General features: G+C 46.8%; 1 protein-coding gene across 12 annotated transcripts in view; it reads left to right on the top strand.

The window, feature by feature from the left end:
- ica1 (islet cell autoantigen 1) overlaps positions 1-22559 on the top strand; it is a 316484-nt gene that overhangs the window by 33698 nt on the left and 260227 nt on the right. For 9 of the 12 annotated variants that reach the window (XM_072509105.1, XM_072509100.1, XM_072509097.1 and 6 more), the window contains one exon: positions 16754-16925. The exons of the other annotated variants lie outside the window; for them this stretch is intronic. In XM_072509105.1, coding sequence (XP_072365206.1) covers positions 16754-16925 — 172 coding nt within the window. The remainder of the gene's footprint in view (positions 1-16753; positions 16926-22559) is intronic. 12 annotated transcript variants of the gene reach the window in all.

Below are 22559 nucleotides of genomic sequence, written 5' to 3'. Positions count from 1 at the left end.
CTTCCCGCCAGCCTTTTGCAGGGCATTGCTGCTTTAAGTGGGCGGTGCTGCAGTTCAGGCACTTCATGACGTTGACGTTGTTACGCTCCGTGCGTCGTCGCACATGCGCAGTGCGGTCAGCCGACATTCGCACCTGCGCAGTTTGGTTTTCGGCCACATCGTTCTCCCGTTGGTGTTGCGCATGCGTGGGGCCCTGGGGAAAGCATGCGAAATGGCCGCTTTCATCGATACTGAGGCGCTGCATCCGGGCGATGGCCTGTACACACTCTGCCTCGTGGGAGGCAAGTTTTTCGTATTCTGCCGATTTTGAAACTGGAGTACCGATTTCTCGCATGCTCATGCACTATACACGTTTCGATTACAACTGGCAGGGTCATGAGCTTAATTTTGAGGAGTTGCTCCCGCAAGGAATCGGAATGCACCCCAATCACGATCTGATCCCTGATCATTGAATCAGCGGTTGCACCATAATTGGAGGACAGCGCTAATATACGGAGATGAGTTAGAAAAGATTGGAACGGTTCATCCTTACTCTGAAGGCGTTGCTGGAAGATATAGCACTCAAAGGTCTCTTTGTTTCGACTTCACAGTGACTGTCGAACTTCTCCAAAACGGTCTTGAATTTGGTCTTGTCCTGGCCGTCGGTAAAATTAAGCGAGTTGAAAATCTGGATGGCTTGGTCCCCCGCGGTTGATGGAGCAGCGCGATTTTTCTGGCATCGGACGCATCCTCGAGGTCCGAGGCCTCAATGTAGAGCGGGAACGTTTGCTTGAAGACCCGCCAGATCCGTAGCTGTGGAGGGGCCTGGATCTTCTCCATGCCCCTGGAAGGCAATTGCTGGTCGTCACAGAATCACTCGAGGTAAACCACTTAAGAGATAATAGATTACTGGTACCATGTCGTGTTAATCACCCTGGGTAATACGGACTGCAACTGGATGCAGTTGTACTTGAAAGTACACTCAACTTCGGTGTTGGTTCAATATGCTTTATTGAACTTGTTTAGCAGTGCATACAGTTCACTGTGGGTTTGACAGTCTACTAATCTAAGCATGCTTACTATAACTAACTAGACCAGACTAGCTCTGAGCCACGTGTGGAAGGTGCTAACTGATATATACACCCTGACTGTCACTCCAGTTGTCACCAGTGGAAAGAGGCAGAGTGTTGATGCCTCGTGTGTTTTATAGTGGGAGACCACCTTCTAGTGTGCTGCCTGGTGATTGGTTGTGTTCTGTCCTGTGTGTTGATTGGCTGTACTGGGTGTCTGTCACTGCCTGTCTGTATCTCATTATGTGCATGAGTGCATATCTTAACACCAATAACGAAAGGAAACAAAATTCAGGATGAATGTCATTCAGGTTTTGTACATTCTGACTAGGGATAAATGATGCGCTAACGTTCCACTATTTTGATAAATAGAGATATTGATGGAAAAGTTAGATGCGGATCCAGTTGTTGGTGGTCTAATCCTGTTAGAATTTTGTAAGTTTGTTTGAGAACCCCCCTCACTCTTCTAAATTCCAATGAATATAATCCTAACTGACCGTCTCTCCTCATATGACAGTCCCACAGGGATCAGCCTGGTAATCCTTTGCTGCACTCCCTCCATAGCAAGAACATCTTTCCTCGGATAAGGACACCAAAACTGCGCACAATTTTCCAGGTGTGGCATCACCAATCCCCTATACAATTGAGTAAAATATCTCTATTCCTACACTCAAATCCTCTCGCTATGAAGGCCAACATGCCATTTTGCCTTCTATACTGCCTGCTGTACCTGCGCGCTTACTTCCAGTAACTGATGCATGAGGACACCAAGATCTCGCTGAGTATTCACCTCTCTCAATTTACACCCATTCAAATAATAATCTGCCTTCCTGTTTTAGCTACCGAAGCAGATAATCTCGCATTCATCCACATTATTCTGCATCTGCCATGCATATACACACATGCTCAGCCTGACCAAACCCTGTTGAAGCATCCCTGCATCCTCCTCACAGCTCACCCTCCCACCCAACTTTGTATCATCTGCAAATGTGGAGATAATACATTTAGTTCCCTTGTCCAAATCATTAATATATAATGTGAACAGTTGGTGTCCTACCACAGATCCCTGCGGTATCCCACTAGTCACTGCCTGCCAATCCGAAAAGGACCCAGTTATTTCAACTTTTTGCTTCCTGGTTGCTGACGAGCTGTATGTCCATCTCAAGACACTACTCATGCAGTCCCATGCTCTTTTTCTTTACATAGTAATCGGCTATGTGTAAACTTGTTGAAAGCTTTCTGAAAGTTTAAATAAACCCATATCCACCGGTTCCCCCTGGTCAATTCTACTAGTTATATCTTCAAATAATTCTAATAGATTTGTCAAACATGATTTTCCTTTCATAAGTCCATGCTGACTTTGTCTGATTACACCACTGCTTTCCAAATGCTGTGCTATGAAATCCTTGATAATGGACTCTAGCAACTTCCCTACTACCGATGTTAGGTTCACCGGTCTGTAGTTCCCTGTTTTTATATTAGCTATCCTCCAATCTGAAGGAACCATTCCAGAGTCCAATGAATTTTGGAAAATGACCACCAATGGGTCTACTATTACTTGAGCCACTTCCTTAAGTACTTTGGGAGGAAGATTATCAGGCCCTGGAGATTTTTCCGCCTTCAATCCCATTAATTTCCCCAAAACCATTTCTTTACTTGTACTAATTTCCGTCAGCTCCTCAGAACTTCCGGTACATTATTCATGTCTTCCTTTGTGAAGACAGAAGCAAAGTATGAATTTAGTTCCTCAGCCATTTTGTTGATCCCTATTATGAATTCCCCCATTTCTGACTGTATGGGGCCTACATTAGTTTTTATCAATCTTTTTCTCTTTACATAACTTAGAAATTTTTACAGTCAATTACTTTCAAATTGTGTTTTCCCCTTCTTAATCAATCCCTTGGTCCACCTTTGCTCAATTTTAAACTGTTCCCAATCCTCGGGTCCATGGCTTTTTCTTGCTAATTTGTATTCCTCATTTGAATCTAATACTATTTCCAATTTCCCTCGTAAGCCATGGTTTGGCCACGGTTCCCTTTCTACACTTGCACCAAATAGGAATAAACAATTTTTGGAGTTCACCTCTTCATTCCTTGAATGCCTGCCTTTGTTTGTCCACTGTCCTTCCTTTCAGTAATGTTTCCCTGTCTGTCATAACCAGCTCATGCCTCACACCCTCATATTTACCTTGCAGAATTAACTAACTCCCTATACACCTTGATAAAGGATTCTATCATATTATGGTCACATATCCCTAAGTGTTCTCACACAATTAGATTGCCAACTAATTTTTCTCATTGCATAACACTCATCTGTACTAATATCGTTCCCCAATATTGTATCAATATCTTATTTAACCAACAATGCAACTCCACCACCTTTTCCTTTCTGTCTGTTCTTCCGGAAACCTGAATAGCCATCAATGTTTAGTTCCCATCCTTGGTCACCTTGGAGCCATGTCTCTGTAATTCCAACTATATCATATCCCTTTTACATCTATCTGCTCAACTAATTCATCCTGTTTATTCTGAATGCTCCACGCGTTCTGGTACAAAACCTTAAGGCTCCTTTTAACATTCCTTGTCTTGTCCCTACTTTTATTTTACAGTGTCATTGTCTCATACAGGCCCTTGATTTCTCTGCCTATCACTTTTCTTATTCTCCTTGTCTTTTTCTCTTGTTGATTTCCCCTGATCTGATACCCTCTCCCTCGCACTATCTCTTCTGCCACATATTCATCCAATACATCCTAGTATTTCAACTCTGACTAGCATGTGGCACTAGTCATAATCCTGAGATCACTATCGTTGAGGTCCGACTTCTAAACTTTCTTCCTAACTCCCTATATTCTGCTTTCAGTACATCATCCCTTTCTTTACCTATGTCGTTGGTACCAATGTGCACCACAACCACTTGCTGTTCACCCTCCCCCTCCAGAATGTCCTGTAACCGCTCCGAGACATCCTTGACTCTAGCACCAGGGAGGCAACTGTCATAATATGCTCCCATGCACATCATGAGGTAAAAACAGGCAGCGACAGACACCCAGGTTAGCCAATCAACATACAGGACAGAACACAACCAATCACCAGACAGAACACCAGAGGGGGGCTTCCAACTATAAAACACACGAGGCATCAGCACTCCGCCTCTTTCCACTGGTGACAACTGTTGTGACAGTCGGGGTGTATATATCAGTCAGCACCTTCTACACGTGGATCAGAGCTAGCCTGGTCTAGTAAGTTACAGTTAGTACACTTAGAGTAGTGGAGTGTCAACCCACAGCCAGCTGTGTGCATTGTTACAGAAGGTCAATAAATCGTATTGAACCAACGCCTACGTTTGGTGTATGCTTTACAGTTCATCTGCATCCTGTTGCAGTCTGTGTTACCCCAGGGTGAATAACATGACATGATACCAGGAGTCTACTTCATCTAAGTAATTTACCTGGAACAATTCAGTGATGACCAACAAGTACCTTCCAGCGGCATAGAGAAGATCCAGGCCCGTCCACAGCTCTGGATCTCTGGAAATCTCGACGCCAACTGGCGGGTCTTCAAGCAGAAATTCAGTCTATACATTGAGGCCTCTGGCCTCGAGGATGTATCCGATGCCAGTCAAATTGCGCAGCTCCTATCGACTGCGGGGGACCAGGCCATCCAAATCTTCAACTCGCTCACTTTTGCCGATGGCGAGGACAAGACCAAGTTCCAGACCGTGTTAGCCAAATTCGACAGTCACTGTGAAATCGAAACGAACGAGAGCTTTGAGCGCTATGTCTTCCAGCAACGCCTTCAGGGTAAGGATGAGCCTTTCCACTCCTTTCTAACTCATCTTCGCATATTAGCGCCATCCTGCAACTACGGTGACACCGTTGATTCTCTCATCAGGGATCAGGTTGTGTTTGGGGTCCATTCCGACACCCTGCGGGAGCAGCTCCTAAAAATAAAAATCATGACCCTGCCAGTAGCCATCGAGACGTGCAAAGTGCATGAACAGGCGAAAAGTCGCTACTCCCGCCTTAAATCGGCAGAACATGATCAACTTGCCTCCCACGAGGTAGAGAGTATACAGGCCATCGCCCGAATGCGACACCTTAGCATCGATGAAGGTGGCCATTTCGCGTGCTTTTCCCGGGGTCCCATGCATGCGCACCACAGACGGGAGAACAAAGCGGCCGAAGACCACATTGCGCAGGTACGAGTGGCGGCTGACCGCACTGCGCATGTGCGACGACGCACGGAGCGTTACGACGTCAACGGCATGACGTGCCCGAACTGCAGCACCGCCCACTTAAAGCGGCAATGCCCTGCAAGAGGCAGGAGATGTTTAAATTATGGGACGCCTGGCCAATATTCAGCCTTGTGCAGGTCTGCTCCTCCGATTGTGGGCCATTGATCCCAGTTCCAACGCAAACGCGTTCAAAGTGTGCAGCAAGGGCCGCTGGATTCGGAACCTGGTAACACCACGGATCCAGAGGACGACTGCCTGGAGTCCCCATATCGTGTGGGCAACATTACCATGTATGACAAGGCCTCCTCAAAAGCAGCAACACGCCTACCCATCCTCAACGTGGATTCTGCGGACTCAGTTTCTGACTTTAACCTTGCGCTCCTGGCGTACAGGGCAACCCCTCTGTTCACCGGTATGTCTCCGGCACAATGCCTTATGAATCGTGACCTGCGGGCGACTGTTCCGGCCGTTCATTTACCTGACCTGGATCATCAGCCAGTGCTCATGCTACTGATTTGCTTGTGCTCTTTCCGGAAGATGCTGTTCGCATCAAGTTGCCTGGTGGAGGCTGGTCAGCTTCAGCTGTTGTTGTTCGACAGGCTGCTCCTAGGTCGCTCGTGGCTCGCATGGCTGATGGATCCATTGTCAGGCACAACAGAAGGGCACTACGCAAACTTGCCTGCCCACCACTGGATCTCATGTTCCCAGCTGTCGTTATGCCTTTTCCGGACGCCTCGCTCCACGAGGCCACCAATCTGGCTGCAATCCCGCCTGTCGAGGCACCGTCGGCCTCACCTCCACCTCTCAGGCAGTTGACAAGGATCCGACGCCAGCCCCAGAGATTGGACTTATAAATATTTCCTTTGTACATATTGTTCTTTATCTGCACGTTAGACACCGTAGGTGTACATATGCATTCACTTGCCATTTGCTGTAAATAGTTATATCTGTAAATATGTCGTATATGCTCTAAGCAACCGACAAATTTTTTTATTTAAAGGGGGGATGTCATAATATGCACCCATGCACATCATGAGGTAAAAACAGGCAATGACAGACGCCCAGGTTAGCCAATCAACATACAGGACAGAACACAATCAATCACCAGACAGAACACCAGAGGGGAAGGGCTTCCAACTATAAAACACACTAGGCATCAGCACTCCGTCTCTTTCCACTGGTGACAACTGTAGTGACAGTCGGGGTGTATATATCAGTCAGCATCTTCTACACGTGGATCAGAGCTAGCCTGGTCGAGTAAGTTAGAGTTAGTACACTTAGAGTAGTAGAGTGTCAACCCACAGCCAGCTGTGTGCATTGTTACAGAAGTTCAATAAAGTGCATTGAACCAACGCCTATGTTTGGTATATGCTTTACAGTTTATCTGCATCCTGTTGCAGTCCGTGTTACCCCAGGGTGAATAACACAACAGCAACATACCATCCTGAAGTCTCGTTTGTGGCCACAGAAAGGCCCGTCTATTCCCCTTACAATCGAATCCCCTATTTGCATTCCCACACTTTTTACTCCTACCCTCTGCAGCAAAACCTACCATGGTGCAACTTTGACTGATGCTGCTTTCCCCAGAGAGGTCATTCCTCGCAACAGTATCCAAAAGGTATATCTGTTTTGCAGTGGAATAGCCACAGAAGATTCCAGCACTGCCTGCCTATCTCTCTTGCTCTGCCTGGCGGTCACCCTTTCCCTCCTTGCCTGTTTAGTCTGACCACCTCTCTATACGTTCTATCCACGACACTCTCTGCCTCGCGGATGCTCCATTGTATTTCCAGCCACTGCTCCAGCTTCGAAACCCAGACTTCCAGGAGCTGTAGCTGGAGACACTGCTTCCTGCACACATGCTGACCCTGGAAATATTCCCAGCCTCCCACATGAGGAGCAAACTAAGGATTTGAGTTCTCCTGCCATGATTTGCCCTTTTAATTTAAAGTTTGGAAGGTGCCTGATATTAGATTATATCCAATTCCCTATGGCCCTTCTTTCCTTGTCGTTGTTACTACCAATTATAGCCCTTGCTGATTATAAACCACAAAACCTATTTTCATGAAAGTTGTAAAGACTCATCAACCTGCCCACAATATACCAATCAGCTCTCTCCCTTATAGCCTCAGCTGCAGCAGGGCAAGACTACTCTCTGAAGATTAAAAGTTGCAAAGTAAGGAGAAAAAGCTCTGCACCGAATTCCCACTCTGCTTCAAATTCTCAATTTTAAAACTCAATCTGTCTGTGCCTCACTCCAGATGTGGCCTCTTCCTCTGCTCATGAGCAAAGCTCACTGTCAAGGGATCGGTCAATCGTGATGCAGTGGTGGACATTGAAGGGCATATTTTAGAATACACAGAATAGATGCATGCCACGAGAAAGAAAAATTCCAAGGGGGGGACTACCCATTCATGGTTAACTAAAAGATATTATCAAACCTAAAGAAAAAGCACACAATTGTTCAAGGACAGGTGGCAGGTCAGGAGATTAGACAGAATATAAAGAATAGCAAAGAATGACAAAAGATTAATAAGGGGAAAATTAGACTACAACAGAAAGTTAGTTAGAAATATAGGGCGTGATTTAACGAAAAAGAAGAGCTCTGTTTTGGGAGGATTTAGCAGGGTCACTCTGCTATCGAACGGGACTCTGTTATTTTTCTGGGCCTTGGCCGGGAATGCTTTCCAAGGTCGCACTTAGCATCATATCCTGCACTGAGGAGTTCTGCTCATCTCTCGACCATTTTGACCCCCAATGCCCCAGCTCAACTGTTGGGGGTGTCGCGTCCCGCCGCTCCCCATCTCATATGGGCAGGGCCCCCCCCAGGCCTGAGCCCAGCATGGGCAAAATGCCAGCTTGGCACTGGCACCCTGACCGTGCTCTTGCCAACCTGACTGTGCCCCCTTGGCGCTCTGACAGTGCCAGGGTGGCACCGCCAGGGAAGTCTGGCAGTGCCCAGGTGACAGCAGCAGTGCCAGGCTGCCATCCTGCCCAGAGGCCAATCACCCGGGGGCTTCCGATCATCTGGGAGAACCCCTCTCCCAAGTGCCGTTCCACCTGCTCCCCATTTGTGGGAACCAGTGCTAAACAGCGCCCAGCTGAGGTCTCCTTGGCGAGGCCAAACTGGGACTGGTTAGATCAGGCATCGGCATAGTTTGCACACTTAACTATATAAATCTGGATCCCGCCCATTATGAGTTTCAAACCTACTTATGTACGCGGGGCTTGGTCATGCCTATTGTGCGCTTGCGCTGCCTCGTGATGTCCGGGTAAATTTCACTGGCTGCTGGGTAGCCCGCGGGGCAATCTAGAACACAAAGTCATAGCTTTAGGATAAGGGGTAGCAGATTTAAAACCGAGTTTGAGAAATTACTTCTCTCAAAGGGTTGTGAATCTGTGGAATTCACTACCCCAGAGTGTGGTGGATGCTAGGTCTACTCCTGGCTCCTAGTTCTAATGCACTCTCCTTGTTATATCCTCAAAGAATTCAAGCAAATTTGTCAAATATGATTTACCTTTCATAAAACCATGTTGACTAGGTTTGATTATATTCAGCTTTCCTAAATGATTAGCTATTTCCTCTTTGGTTATTGATTCCAGCATCTTGCCAATAACAGATGTCAAACTAACTGACCTATAATTCTCTGCCTTCTGCCTTTCTCCCGTTTTGAAGAAGGGAGTCACATTGGCTGTTTTCCAAACTTCCGGTACTGGAATTTAGTGAGTTACAAAAAGTTTCAACCAGTGGGTCCCCTGTCTCTGCAGCCACTTCCATTAAAACCTTGGCATGCAGTTCATCGTGTCCTGGTAACTTGTCTGCCTTTAGCCCACTGAGATCCTCTAATACTTTATCCTTGTGATTGGGTTTTTTGTAAGTTCTACCATGATATTTGAAATCAGCCCATCTGATATCTTGGGGATATTTGCAATATCTTCCACGGTGAAGAAGAGTGGTGTGCCACAGTTATTGGATGAAAGAACTGCAGGAATGGTTGCTAAATTTGCTGACGACACAAAGATAGTAGGTTAGTAAGAAGTGAAGAGGACACGAGGCTACAAAGGGATATAGATAGAAGTGAGTGGGCAAAGACCAGGCAAATGGAGTATAATGTTGGAAATTGTCCACTCTGCCAGGAAAAATGAAAAGAAAAAAGCATGTTCTCTAAATGGTGAGAGATGGCAGAGCTCTGAGATACAGGGGAATCTGGGTATCCTAGTGCATCAATCACGAAAGAGAAGTAATCTGGAAAGCTGATAGAATGTTATCACTTATGAGGGAAATTGAATCTAAATGTAGGGAGGTTATGCTTCAGTTATACAGGGCATTGGTGAGAGCATATCTAGATTATTGTGTGGACTACTGGTCTCCTTATTTAAGGAAGGATGCGTTGGAAACAGTTTGGCGAAGGTGTACTAAACTAATACCTGTAATGAATGCGTTAACTTTGGAGGAAAGATTGCAAAGACTAGGCTTGTATCCAAGGCTGTTTAAAAGAGTAAGAGGTGACTTGATTGAAACATATAAGGTCCTGAGGGGTCCGGACATGGTTGATGTGGAGAGGATGTTTTATCTTTGGTAGAATCTCGAACTAGGGACCGCTGTTTGAAAATAAGAGATTACCCATTTTGAGGAGAATTTTGTTTTCTGAGGGTTATGAGTCTTTGGAACTCCGTCTTTGAATATTTTAAGACAGAGGAGACAGGTTTAAGCAGGAGGATGAAATGCTATCAGGGATAGGCAGGAATGTGGAGTTACAATCTGATCAGCCATGGTTCTATTGAATGGTAAGAGCCAGTCAGATTGACCGAGTGGTCTACCTACTTCAAATTCCTATGTTTGTATGTTCATATATTTATTCAACTACTTCTTGCAGTAAACCATTCCAATGTAATGGTTCACTGTAAAAGTAGATTTCTCCCAACCTCTCCACTCACTTTCTTTGTGATAGTTTTAAATTGATGACCACTTATCACTGCCTTCTGTTATTTATATTCATTCATGGGATGTGACATTGCTGGCAAGGCCAGCAATTATTGACCTTGGGCACCTTCTGGAACAGAGATAAGTCTGTATGGTGCAAGCACTCCATGACATCTTGTAGGAAGTTCCAGGATTTAACTTACGGGCAGCACGGTAGCATGGTGGTTAGCACAATTGCTTCACAGCTCCAGGGTCCCAGGTTCAATTCCGGCTTGGGTCACTGTCTGTGTGGAGTCTGCACATCCTCCCTGTGTGTGCGTGGGTTTCCTCCGGGTGCTCCGGTTTCCTCTCACAGCCCAAAGATGTGCAGGTTAGGTGGATTGGCCATGATAAATTGCCCTTAGTGTCCAAAATTGCCCTTAGTGTTGGGTGGGGTTACTGGATTTTGGGGATGGGGTGGAGGTGTTGATCTTGGGTAGGGTGCTCTTTCCAAGAGCCGGTGCAGACCCGATGGGCCGAATGGCCTCCTTCTGCACTGTAAATTCTATGATAATCACATTGACGATATATTTCCAAGCCACGGTGGTATGTGACTTAGGAGTGGAACTTGCAGGTAATGGTGTTCCCATGAGCCTGTTGCCCTTGTTCTTCTAGTGTGTGCATGCACGAGTCAGTCGTGATGACCATGCCCTGGTGCAGTCCCCTGCTACACTGGCGCTGCCAGGGGCCGGATCCAGGTCCTCTAGGGACCCCCATTGGTGGTGGTGGGGGGGGGGGGATTCCCATTATGTTGGCCAGCACTTTGAATGCACAGAGTGCTGTTTGATCTGGATAGAAAAGGCAGCTGTGAAAGCAGCAAGTTTCGCACTGCTTCGAATAATAATCTTTATTAGTGTCAAAAGTAGGCTTACATTAACACTGCAATGAAGTTACTGCAAAACTCCCCGAGTTGCCACACTACGGCGCCTGTTCAGGTACACTGAGGAAGAATTCAGAATGTCCAATTCACCCCTCAAGCACATCTTTCGGGGACTTGTGGGAGGAAACCGGAGCACCCGTAGGAAACCCACGGGGAGAACGTGCAGACTCCATACAGACAGTGACCCAAGCTGGGAATTGAATCTGGGAATCAAACCTTTTTGCACCTGATCACGCACTCTGCAATTTTTAGAAAATTATACCCTGAAGGTTGTCCATATCTTATTGCATATGAGCGTGGTCTGCTTCGGTATCTGGGAAGTATTGAATGTGACTGAGCATTGAAGTTATCAGCAAATGTCCCTAATGCTAATGCTGACCTTATGATGATGGGAAGGTCATTGATGAAGCAGCTGAAGAGCGCCTGCAGTGATATCCTGGGGCTGAGTTGATCTTGAACAATCTTCCATCTTCCTTTGCACTTAATATGACTCCAGCCAGTGGAGAGTTTTCCCCAATTCATATTGACTTCGGTTTTACTAGATCTCCTTGATGCCACGCTTGGTCAGTGCTGCCTTGAAATTAAGGGAAGTTGCTCTCGCCTCATCTCTAGAATTCAGCTCTTTTCTCCATGTTTTGACCAAGACTGTAAGGAAGTCAGGAGCCGAGTGGTGCTGCTGGAAGCCTGCTGTTTATTGGTGAAGTATCAACTGGTAGTAGTGTCGAAGACACCTTCCATTCCTTGATGGAAAGATGATGCAGTAATAATTGGTCGGATTGGATTTGTCCTGCTTTTTGTGGACTGGACCGACCAGGGTAATTTTCCATTTGTCAGGTAGATGCCATTTTTTTGTTTTAGCTGTATTGTAAGAGTTTGACTTTGGACATGACCAGTTCTGGAGTTCATATCTTCAGCAATACTGCTGAGATGTTGTCAGGGGCCATAGCCTTTGCTGTATCCAGTGCACTTATTTCTTAATATAGCAGGGAATTAATCGATTTGACTGAAAACTGGCATTTATAATGCGGGGATCTCAGGAGGAGGCAAAGATTAATTATCCTTTCAACGCTTTTGGTTCAGGATTGTTGCAAATATTTCAGCCTTACCTATTGTACTAACTTTAAGGGCTCCATCATTGAGGATAGGAATGTTCATGGAGCCTTCTCCTCTAATTAGTAATTGTCCACCACCAATCTCGATTGGATATGGCAGGACTGCAGAGCTTTGATGTGACCTGTTGATTTGCTTATCTCTGTCTAAAGCATCCTGCTTTCACTGTTTAGCATGCATCTAGTCCTATGTTCTTTCTCACTTTGCCAGTTGACACCTCGCTTTTGGGCATCCCCGATCATGCTCCTAGCACACTCTCATACACTACTCTTTGAACCAGGGTATGCCATCTGGCTTCAGTGAGAGACATAACAGACCAGGAGGTTACATATTGTGATGACATTCATTTCTGCTGCTGGTGATGACTCTTAGCACCTCATACATGCCAAGTTTCAAGCTGCCAGGTCCGTCCTGAATCTATCCCATTTAGCACTGTGATAGTGCTATACAACTTGGAGGGTCCCCTCTGTGTGAAAACAGGGCTTCGTCTTTACCAGGACTCCATGATAGACACTTCTATCAATACTGTCATAGATAGATGCATCTACGATGGGTAAATTAATGAGGACCAGTTGAGTATGTTTTTTCTTTTTTTTCTTCTCCTTTTTCATGTTTTCTCCCACATTTACATCCATCAACAATAAACAATAATCAGCAAGATATGTCAGTCCCCATAATAACAACGATCCCATCTACCTACCAACTCCCAAACCTCAACCCGCATGTTAACATAAACAAATGGCAAAAAGGAATCAGGGATTACCCGTAGTCACCCTTAATCTTACACAGCTCCCCCCGCAGGTCTCCAGCTCCTCCTGTCCACTGCCTCTTGTAAAACTCCTCCTCCCAACCTCGGTTCCTTCCCCCCCAACTTTCCACCCCGGCTAGACCACTCAGACCCTGTTCTGCAAGGCTCCGATGGCCACAGCCCCTCCCCCCACCTCACTCCCCTTCACTGGCCGGCTTAAACCGGCCAGCGTGGAGGCCCCCGCCCGGAAAGCCCAAAGATCCCCTCTTAGCACACAAACCCCGCATATCCATCTACACCCCAAAGAGCTCTCATTTCGAGTGAAAGTCCCGTCCCTTCCCTTGTCCAAATATATACCACATTAGCTCCTTTAATCTCTACACCCGCGCGCAGTGATACAAAAAAGAAGAAAATACAGTCATGAGGTTACATCGGCACATGGCCATTCCTCAATTTGTCAGTTCTGCCACAGTCCTTCTGCTTTCGTAAACTCCTCCGCTGCTTCCGCCGTTCCAAAATAAAAGTCCCTGAGCTTGTAAGTCACCCTCAGCTTCGCTGGATATACAATGCCGCACCGCACCTTGCTAATGTACAGTGCCCTCTTCACCCGGTTGAAGGCAGCCCGCCTCCTTGCCAGCTCCACCGTAAAGTCCTGGTATACCAGCTCCAGCCCACTGCACCACCCGCTTCTGCTTGGCCCAGCTCAGGACCTTCTCCTTCACCCTGTACCTACGGAAGCACAGAGTCACTGCCCTTGGCGGCTCACTCGCCTTTGGTATAGGCCTCCACGACCGATGAGCCCGATCCAGTTCATATCGGGAGGGATCCTCCCCCTCCCCCAATAATTTTGCCAGCATCGCGGCAAAGTACTCAGTCGGCTTCGGTCCTTCAACTCCTTTGGGCAGCCCCACAATCCTCAAATTCTGTCGCCTGGATCTGTTTTCCAGGTCTTCCATTTTTCCTCGCAGATCCTTGTTAGTATCCATCCTTCCGCATCTCTTTCCCCATCGAGGCAAGTTGATCACCATGCTGCAATAACGTCTCCTCCACTTCCTTCAGCGCCTCCCCTTGCTCTCGCACCTCCGCCACTGCGCTCGCCACCTCCGTCCTCACCGGGGAAACCGCCTCCTCCACCAGCACACTCAAAACCTCCCTCATCTCCTTCCTCACCGTCTCCATGCATTTCGCAATCTGCGCCAACTGCTTTTCAAATTCCGCAGCCATCACCTTCGTTATTTCTTCAGCCGTAAGCAGTGCGGCCTTCCCTAGTGCTCCAGCCTCCATTTTTCCTGGTGACCCCGCGGTGACCTTTCCACTCCCCGACGGACCTCCAGCTGTTTTTTCTCCGGCCGTTTTCTTGCTCACCCTCGACATTTTTCTTTGTTCCTTTTTTCCTCCTGTGTCTCCACTGTGTCTCCTCTGTGCCTTCTCTCTTCTTCTGCGCCTCCGCGGACCCTGGGACCGGGCTTAAAGCCCCAAAAATGCCGTTGCCGACCGGGAATCCTCCATTGTGCAGCCGCCTCCTGCCCGCCGTCACCGGAAGTCTCGAGTATGGTTTTTCTACTGCATTGAATGCCTTTCCACCTGTCGTATGCCCAGTCTGGCAGATATGCCCTTCAGTACTAGACCAACTCAGTCAGTAGTGGTCCTACCGAAACATTCCCGATGATGGCTATTGAATTCCTCCAACCAGAATATATTCTGTATCCTTGCTATCCTTAGCACTTCCTCAAAGAGATATTCAATATGAAGGAAAACCGCTGATGTCATCAGCCAAAGGAATGCAGTAATCACCAGGAGATTTCCTTGCCACGTTTGACCTGATGCCATGAGACTTCATATGTGTCATAATTTTCCAGCCCATCATGTCAGTGGGATCTTCCAATTCTGGAGATTTCAGTGGCGTGCCGTCCTCGCTGTGGGTTCGAGACCTATGGTGTGTGTGGAGTCAATGTTGAGGATTCCCATGGCAATGCCCTGTCGATAGTATGTGGCTGCCATAAGCTTTGTTGGGTGTGTTGTGCCACTGGGACAGAACGCGCCCATGGATGATGATGGAGGGTTTCAGGCATTAGCTGAAAGATATGATTCTATGAATATGACTACACTAATATTTTGATGCCAGGTTTTATTCGTCTGAAACTCTCCTTTGGTGGTTTTGATACAAATGAGTGGCTTGCTAGGCCATTTCAGAGGGCAGTTAAGAGCCACATTGCAGTGTACTTGGAAGCACATGTAGGCCAGACTAGGTAAATACAGAAAATTTCCATTCCTATAAGACATTAGTGGACCAAATGGGTTTTTGTGACAATCGGTAGTTGTCATCATTATTGATACTAGCCTTAAAATCCAGCTGTATTTAATTTGCCAAGTTCCCCTGGTGGAAAAAAGATCATTGGAACACCCCACCAGTCACAATACTATTGTTTCAAATTCCTACCAGAGGAAAATAGAACTTGATTTTTATCCGCAACAATAAGACCTGCACAACATTCAGGCTTGGGCTGATAAGTCCAAGTAACATTCACACCACAAAGGTGCCAGGCAATGACCATCAAGAGAGAATCTAACTATTTATCCTTGACATTTTTCCTGGGACAGCCCGGTGGCACAGTGGTTAGCATTGCTGTCTCACAAAGCCAGGGATCCAGGTTCGATTCCCACCTCGGGTGACTGTCTGTCTGGAGGTTGCACTTTCTTCCTGTGTCTGTGTGGGTTTCCTCCGGGTGCTCCGGTTTCTTCCCACAGTCCAAAGATGTGCATGTTAGGTGGATTGGCTATGCTCAATTGGCCCTAGGTGCGGTTACGGGAATAGTGTGGGGTTTGGGCCGAGGTAGGGTGCTCTTTCAGAGGGCCAGTGCAGACGCATTGGGCTGAATGGCCTTCTGCTCTGTCAGGATTCTATGACATTCAATGGCAAAACCATTGCTGAATACCCATATCGACATCCTGGAGCTTGCCATTGATTAGAAGCTGAACTGGATCAGCCATATAAACCCTGTGGCTACAAAAGCAGTTCCGAGGTAGGGAAGTCTGCGGTGAGTAACTTACTCGCTTATCAAAATCCCACTGAATTTAAATCTTTATATGTGTAGGAGTTTAATCCTAGTATCAGGCAGGAATCTATGACCAGTTTATGGTTTTAATGCCCTATCTATATTGGAGTTCTCACCATTGCACACAGTAATTCAGCTAATAGTGTAACCCATTGCTTAGTACCTATTGTAACCTCTCTCATCTTGTATTATTTAAAATCCAACATGCTATTTGCCTTTCTCTATGATGTTCATACTTTCAAGATTACGTATTTGTAACACGAAGCCCCTTTGCTTCTCCACATCCTTCAATGGGTTTCTATTGATTGTACACTTCCATTGCTTGCTTTTCTCCCCATGTACACTGCCTCACACTTTTCCACACCTGTGACCTCTTCGCTCATTCCCCAAACTTGTCTCTATCTTCCTGGAACCTTCTGCAGTCCTCCTTGCTGTTTGCCATTCTATTTTTGTGCCATCATCCTATTTGGATATCATGCTTATGATACCCTAGCCAAAATGGTCTATTTAAATCCAAAACAAAATGGACCTAGCTCTGACCCCTGAAGTATACACTTTCAACTTTTTCTCCCATTTCAGAAGCACCTATTAACTGTTTATGTGGACTGTAAAAGTTAGTCCCTTGTTGCTCCAGGTCAGCAGAATAGACTGACATGACAAAATGGTATGATGTAATGTAGATTGAATAAATAACCAAAGTTGTTTCTTTTTTATCAGTGGATATGCTCGAGATCTTTATAGTCGGTATGTCCGAAACCAGGACAGTTCGGTTGTAAACAAAATGCAACAAAGGTACTGGAAGACCAAGCAAACATTTATTAAAGTGACTGGAAAGAAAGAAGATGAGCATGTTGTTGCATCAGATGCAGACCTTGACTCTAAATTAGAGGTAAAATAGTGGATAATGTTATTTCTAAGTGACTTGCATTAAGTTCAATCATGGCGAATGCATTTTTTAAAAATATACAGCTTTTAAAGTTTGTTTTGACAGAATTGACCCAATTGTTTCTTTTTTTTCAAAACACATTTTATGGCTTCAATAACATTTTATATTTTTATTATTATTTTTTTTAATTCCAAAGTATTTCAAAATGGAAAGAGATGGAGGAGTTGATTTAAAATAAGAGACTAGGGCCAGGATTTTCAGACCCCCCCCCCCCATGGCAAATATGGCAAGCCATTGGCCGCTGGTGGGATTTTCCGATCACGCCAAAATCTTTGAGTTTTTACATGGAAACTGCTGTGAGGAGTCAACTTGGTGGGACCGGAAGATCCTGCCGACAGGAAGAGCAGGAAAAACCTGCCCTGACTGACCAAAAGCTCTACCAGACACAAAAGGTGTAAAGGCCTTCTTTAAATGTTTTTAAGGTGAAGAGAGAAACAGAGAGATAAAGTGAATTGAGGGAGTATGATGAAATATGACCTAATGCAGCTGAAGGTTGTGTGACCCAGGAGAACGGGAGGATTGAAGAGTCGGGGTGAAAAGATGGAGGAGAGATTAAGAGCCTGAAAGATTTGGCGATAGGGTGGAGCAAAGAGGAGAACAATGGAAATAGAAATGGTGATGGAGGTGGTAAGAGTTCTTGATGATGGATCTTGTTATAGCAAGGTGTTGGTTTTGAAGTTCAGTTCCGGATCAAACAGGCAATCAATGGTTTTATATGAACTGGTTCAGATCAAATAGAATTGATTTTAAATCTGCGTTTATGGAACAGAAGTGGTGTGCAACTAGTGTTGGGAGGTGAACTGTTCAGTTAATACTGATGTCGTGGCTCCTACAGGGGCCGATCAATGGTTGTTCAAAGCAACCACCTGCTTCAGGTATCCTTTCCCTTTAATAAGCCACTTGATGTTCTCTGACACATAGGACTCCAAATCCCATTTTAGGATGGAACTAGTTGGATTGTGGGTCATACAGTCCACAACAATATTAGTACTGCTGAAGAGGTCCCATAAAAACATTTTTTAAATTATTTTTTATTGTGGACTGGAGGAATCTCCAAGCCCCAATGATATTGGGGTTATTCTCTGACCATGTTGCCCAGTGCACATCCCACAATGCTGGGAGACTTGTGGGAGAGTCCTTAAATGGGGTGAAGCAGAGGAGCATATTTAAATGAGATCCTGTCTAGAAGGGTGGGGTCTTTGCTATCAAGAGGTGCGGAGGCCCTGATGGGAGACCCTTTGGCAGGGACCCAGTGCCATCGATTTTGGAGGGGGGGGGGGGGGGGGGGTGGTGGGGGGGTGGGTAGGTAGGGAGATTTATGCCGGCGAGGATGTGGGGTGGGGGGGGGGGGGGCCTGAAGCCTCGATGCGGATGATTTTTTTTGGGAGCATTCGCCCATTCTTTAAGTGGCTCCCACCCCAGATTCTCGCCTCCCATGCCTGCCAGGACTGTTTCACTGCCAGTCAGGTCCCTGCAGGTCACCCAAAATTGCACCATCCTATATCTGAAGAGCTTATTCAGATGCCCATTTAAACAAAGCCTCCACTTCAAGATGCTTCAGTCCTATCGAACAAAGACCAAAGATACGTACAGCACAGGAACAGGCCATTCGGCCCTCCAAGCCTGTGCCGATCATGATACCTTAAAAAAAAAACTTCTGCTCGTACTCTGTCTGTATCCCTCTATTTCCTTCCTATTCATGTACCCATCCAGATGTCTCTTAAATGTTGCTAATGTGCCTGTTTACATCACATTCCCTGGCAACGTGTTCCAGGCACCACCACTCTTTGCATGTAAACCTTTCCCAGCACATCTCCTTTAAACTTTCCCCTTCTCACCTTGAACCTGTGGCCCTTGTAATTGACACTTCCACCCTTGCAAAAAGCCTCTGACTATCCACCCTGTCTATGCCTTTCATAATTTGTGGACCTCTATCAGGTCTCCCCTCATCCTCCGTCTTTCCATGAAAAACAATCCTAGTTTATTCAACTTCTCCTCGTTGCCAACACCCTCGCGGCCAGGCAACATCCTGGTGAACCTGCTTTGCATTCTCTCCAGAGCTTCCACGCCCTTGTGATAATGTGACAAGAACTGCACGCAATACTCCAAATGCGGCCTAATCAAGGTTTTATATAGCTGCAACATGATTTCCCAACTCCTGTATTCAATGTCGTTCCACCGCTACTCTATCGTCTACAACCAAGCCAGTTCTGTATCCATTTAGCCAGCCCGCTCTGAATCTCATGTGATTTTAGTTTGTGTACCAGTCTGCCATGTGGGACTTTCTCAAACGCCCTACTAAAAGTCCATATAAACTACATTGCAGCTCTCTCCTCATCAATTTTCTTTGTCACCTCTTCAAAAATCTCAATCAAGTTGGTGAACCATGACCTTCACCACACAAAACCATGCTGCCTAGTCCATTTTCCTCCAAATGTGCATATATTCTGTCCCTCTGTATCTTTTCCAAAAGCTTCCCCACCACCGATATCAGGCTCATCGGCCTATAATTTGCTGGATTATCCCTGCTTCCTTTCTTTGTTTTGAAAAATATTTTATTGAGGCATTTATATTATAAATTTTAACACCATGAACACCCCCCGCCCCCCCCCCTAAAACCAGCCAACATGATTTACATAAACAACCCCCCCCCCAAGGCCCCGACAGCCTCTGACCAAAGAAGTTGACAAATGGCTGCCACCTCCGGGCAAAAACCTTCAATCGATCCCCTCAGGGCGAATTTAATTTTCTCAAGCCCTGCTTCCTTTCCTAAACAAGGGAACAACATTGGCTATCATCTAGTCCTCTGGAACCTCTCCTGTGGTCAAAGAGGATGTGAAGATAACTGTTAAGGGCTCTGCTAGTTTTCCCCTTGCCTCCCGCAGTAACCAGGGATAGATCCCAAACTTGTCCCCAGGAACTTGTCTACCTTAATGCAATTTCGGATCCTCAACACTTCCTCCTTTGATATAAAGTTCTCAAGAGCGTTCACACACCTATCCCTGACCTCGACATCTGTCATGTTCTTCTCCCTGGTGAATACCGATACAAAGTACTCATTAAGGATTTCACCCAGTTCCTGTGGTTCCAAGCATAACTTCCCTCCATTGTCCTTGAGTGGGACTACTATTTCTCCTGCTGCCCTCTTGGTCCTAATACATGCATAAAAAGCCTTTGAATTCTCCTTGACCATGTTTGCCAAAGACATGTCATGGCCCAATTTAGCCCTCCTAATTCCACGTTCCTTCCTACTTTCACTGTACTCCTCAAGGGCTTTGTCAGTTTTTAGATGCGTAGACCTATCATATGTTTCCTTTTGACTAAGCTTACAATTTCCCTTGTCATCAATGGTTCCTGAATCCTGCCATTTCTAACCATAATTTTTGTGGGTACATGCCTGTCCTGCACTTCAATCAACTGGCCTTTAAAAACCTCCCACATAACAGATGTGGATTTGCCATCAAATAGCCGTTTACAATCCACAGTCCCCACCCAGTTCATGTCTAATTTGGATGTAATTGACCCTCGCCCAATTAAGCTCTCTCAACCGTGGGCCACTCTTGTCCTTAACCATGACTACCCAAAAAATATTTTATTGGCATTTTTCAATTTTTACAGAATAACAATTTAACGACAAGTGCACCTGACATTTACATGTTGAACAGTTACTTATTTACATACTTTTTAACATACGTTCTCCCCTCTTCTGCCCTGGGTGTCATACTACGGAGCTCCACTCCTCTTTCCTGCAGTTTTTGTTGTTTTCCTTGAGGGTTTGGGGCGGGGGGGGGGGGGGGGGGGGGGGGGGCTCCCTGCTCCCTGCTCCCTGCTCCCTGCTCCCTGCTCCCTGCTCCCTGCTCCCTGCTCCCTGCTCCCTGCTCCCTGCTCCCTGCTCCCTGCTCCCTGCTCCCTGCTCCCTGCTCCCTGCTCCCTGCTCCCTGCTCCCTGCTCCCTGCTCCCTGCTCCCTGCTCCCTGCTCCCTGCTCCCTGCTCCCTGCTCCCTCCTCCCTCCTCCCTCCTCCCTCCTCCCTCCCTGTTCCATGTGTTCTTGTCTGCTCTCTCCTGTCCCACCCTCTTTCTCTAGTCGCTGTTGGCCTCGAACAGGTCTTGGCAACAGCCTGACGAATAGCCCCCATGCTTTTTGGAAGCCTTCGTCCGACACTCGAATGGTGTACTTAATCTTCTCCGGGTGGAGAAATTACTACAGGTCTGCCAGCCAAACTGTAGCTGTGGGTGGTGCTGCTGATCGGCAGGCGAGCAGGATTCTCCGGCGTGCGGTTAAGGAAGCAAAAGCAAGGACATCGGCCCTCTTCACCATATGTGGTTCTGGCTGGTCCAACACCCCGAAGACTGCCACTCTCGGGCACTGCTCCACTCTCACCCCCACAACCTTGGACATCGCCTCGAAGAAGGCTGTCCAGAACCCGACCAGTCTGGGACAAGCCTAGACACGTGGGTGTGGTTGGCCGGGTCTCTCTGGCACTGTTCACATTTATCCTCCACCTTTCGGGAAGAACCTGTTCACTCGGGTTCTGGTCAGGTGTGCTTTGTGCACCACTTTAAACTGCATGAGGCTTAGCCTTGCGCAGGTGGAGGTGGAGTTGACCCTATTCAGTGCTTCGCTCCAGAGTCCCCAAACCATTTCCGTCCCCAGTTCATCTTCACATTTTTGTCTGGCTTGTCCAGCGGTAGTCTTGCCCTATCCTGTAACCATCCAAAGATGTTCCCTCCCTTCTTACGGTCCATATTCATTAGTTCCTCTGGTAGTGTGGCTCTCGGGGCCCCTGGGATATGTTGCTGTGACCAATTTTTAAAGGTGGCGTCATGGCTGGTGGGAATTTGTGGTTTCCGCAGGTGGCGGCTATGGGGGACATCTTGGTTAGACCGAAATGCTGCCTTATCTGGTTCCATGTCTTTAGTGTCGCTACCACCACTGGGCAGGATGTATGTGTAATTTGGCGGGGGTGATGGACACGCCGCCATGCCGAGGGCCTGGGGGTCGTTCTCTTGCAGGGGGACTCCTCCAACATTACCCATTCCATGTTGGGTTCACGTATCCACCACCTCACCCTCTCTGCCGTAGCTGCCCAGTAGTAATATTGAAAATTCGGCAGGGCTAGATGCCCATATTTTTCCTCCTTTGCAGTGTCGATTTAGGGATCCTTGGGTTCATACGCCCCTCCATACAAACACCATGATCATTTGTCTATATTATTAAAAAAGGCATTTGAGACGAAGATCAGTATGGACCTAAACAGGAAGAGTAACCTCGGCACTACGTTCATCTTGATCGTCTGCACCCTCCCCGCCAGGCAAAGCGCGAGTGCATCCCACCTCTGTAGGCCCTTTTTAACTTCCTCCGCCAGACTGTTCAGATTCCACTTGTGGATCCGTGTTCAATCATGGGTTATCTGGATCCCCAGGTAGTGGAATTTGTTTTGGGGCTAGTTTGAATGGTAGTCCCACCAGCTCTGCCGCTCATCGTTCGGGTTCACCGGGAATGTTTCACTCTTGCCAAGGCTGAGTATGTAGCCCGAGAAGGCTCTGAACTCTCCCAGAAGCTGCATGATTGCTTTC

This window comes from Scyliorhinus torazame, chromosome 6 (genome assembly GCF_047496885.1).
Source record: "Scyliorhinus torazame isolate Kashiwa2021f chromosome 6, sScyTor2.1, whole genome shotgun sequence".
Lineage (NCBI taxonomy): Eukaryota > Metazoa > Chordata > Chondrichthyes > Carcharhiniformes > Scyliorhinidae > Scyliorhinus > Scyliorhinus torazame.
The sequence above is the reverse complement of the archived record's forward strand: the minus strand, read 5'-3'. Positions and strand labels throughout refer to the sequence as shown.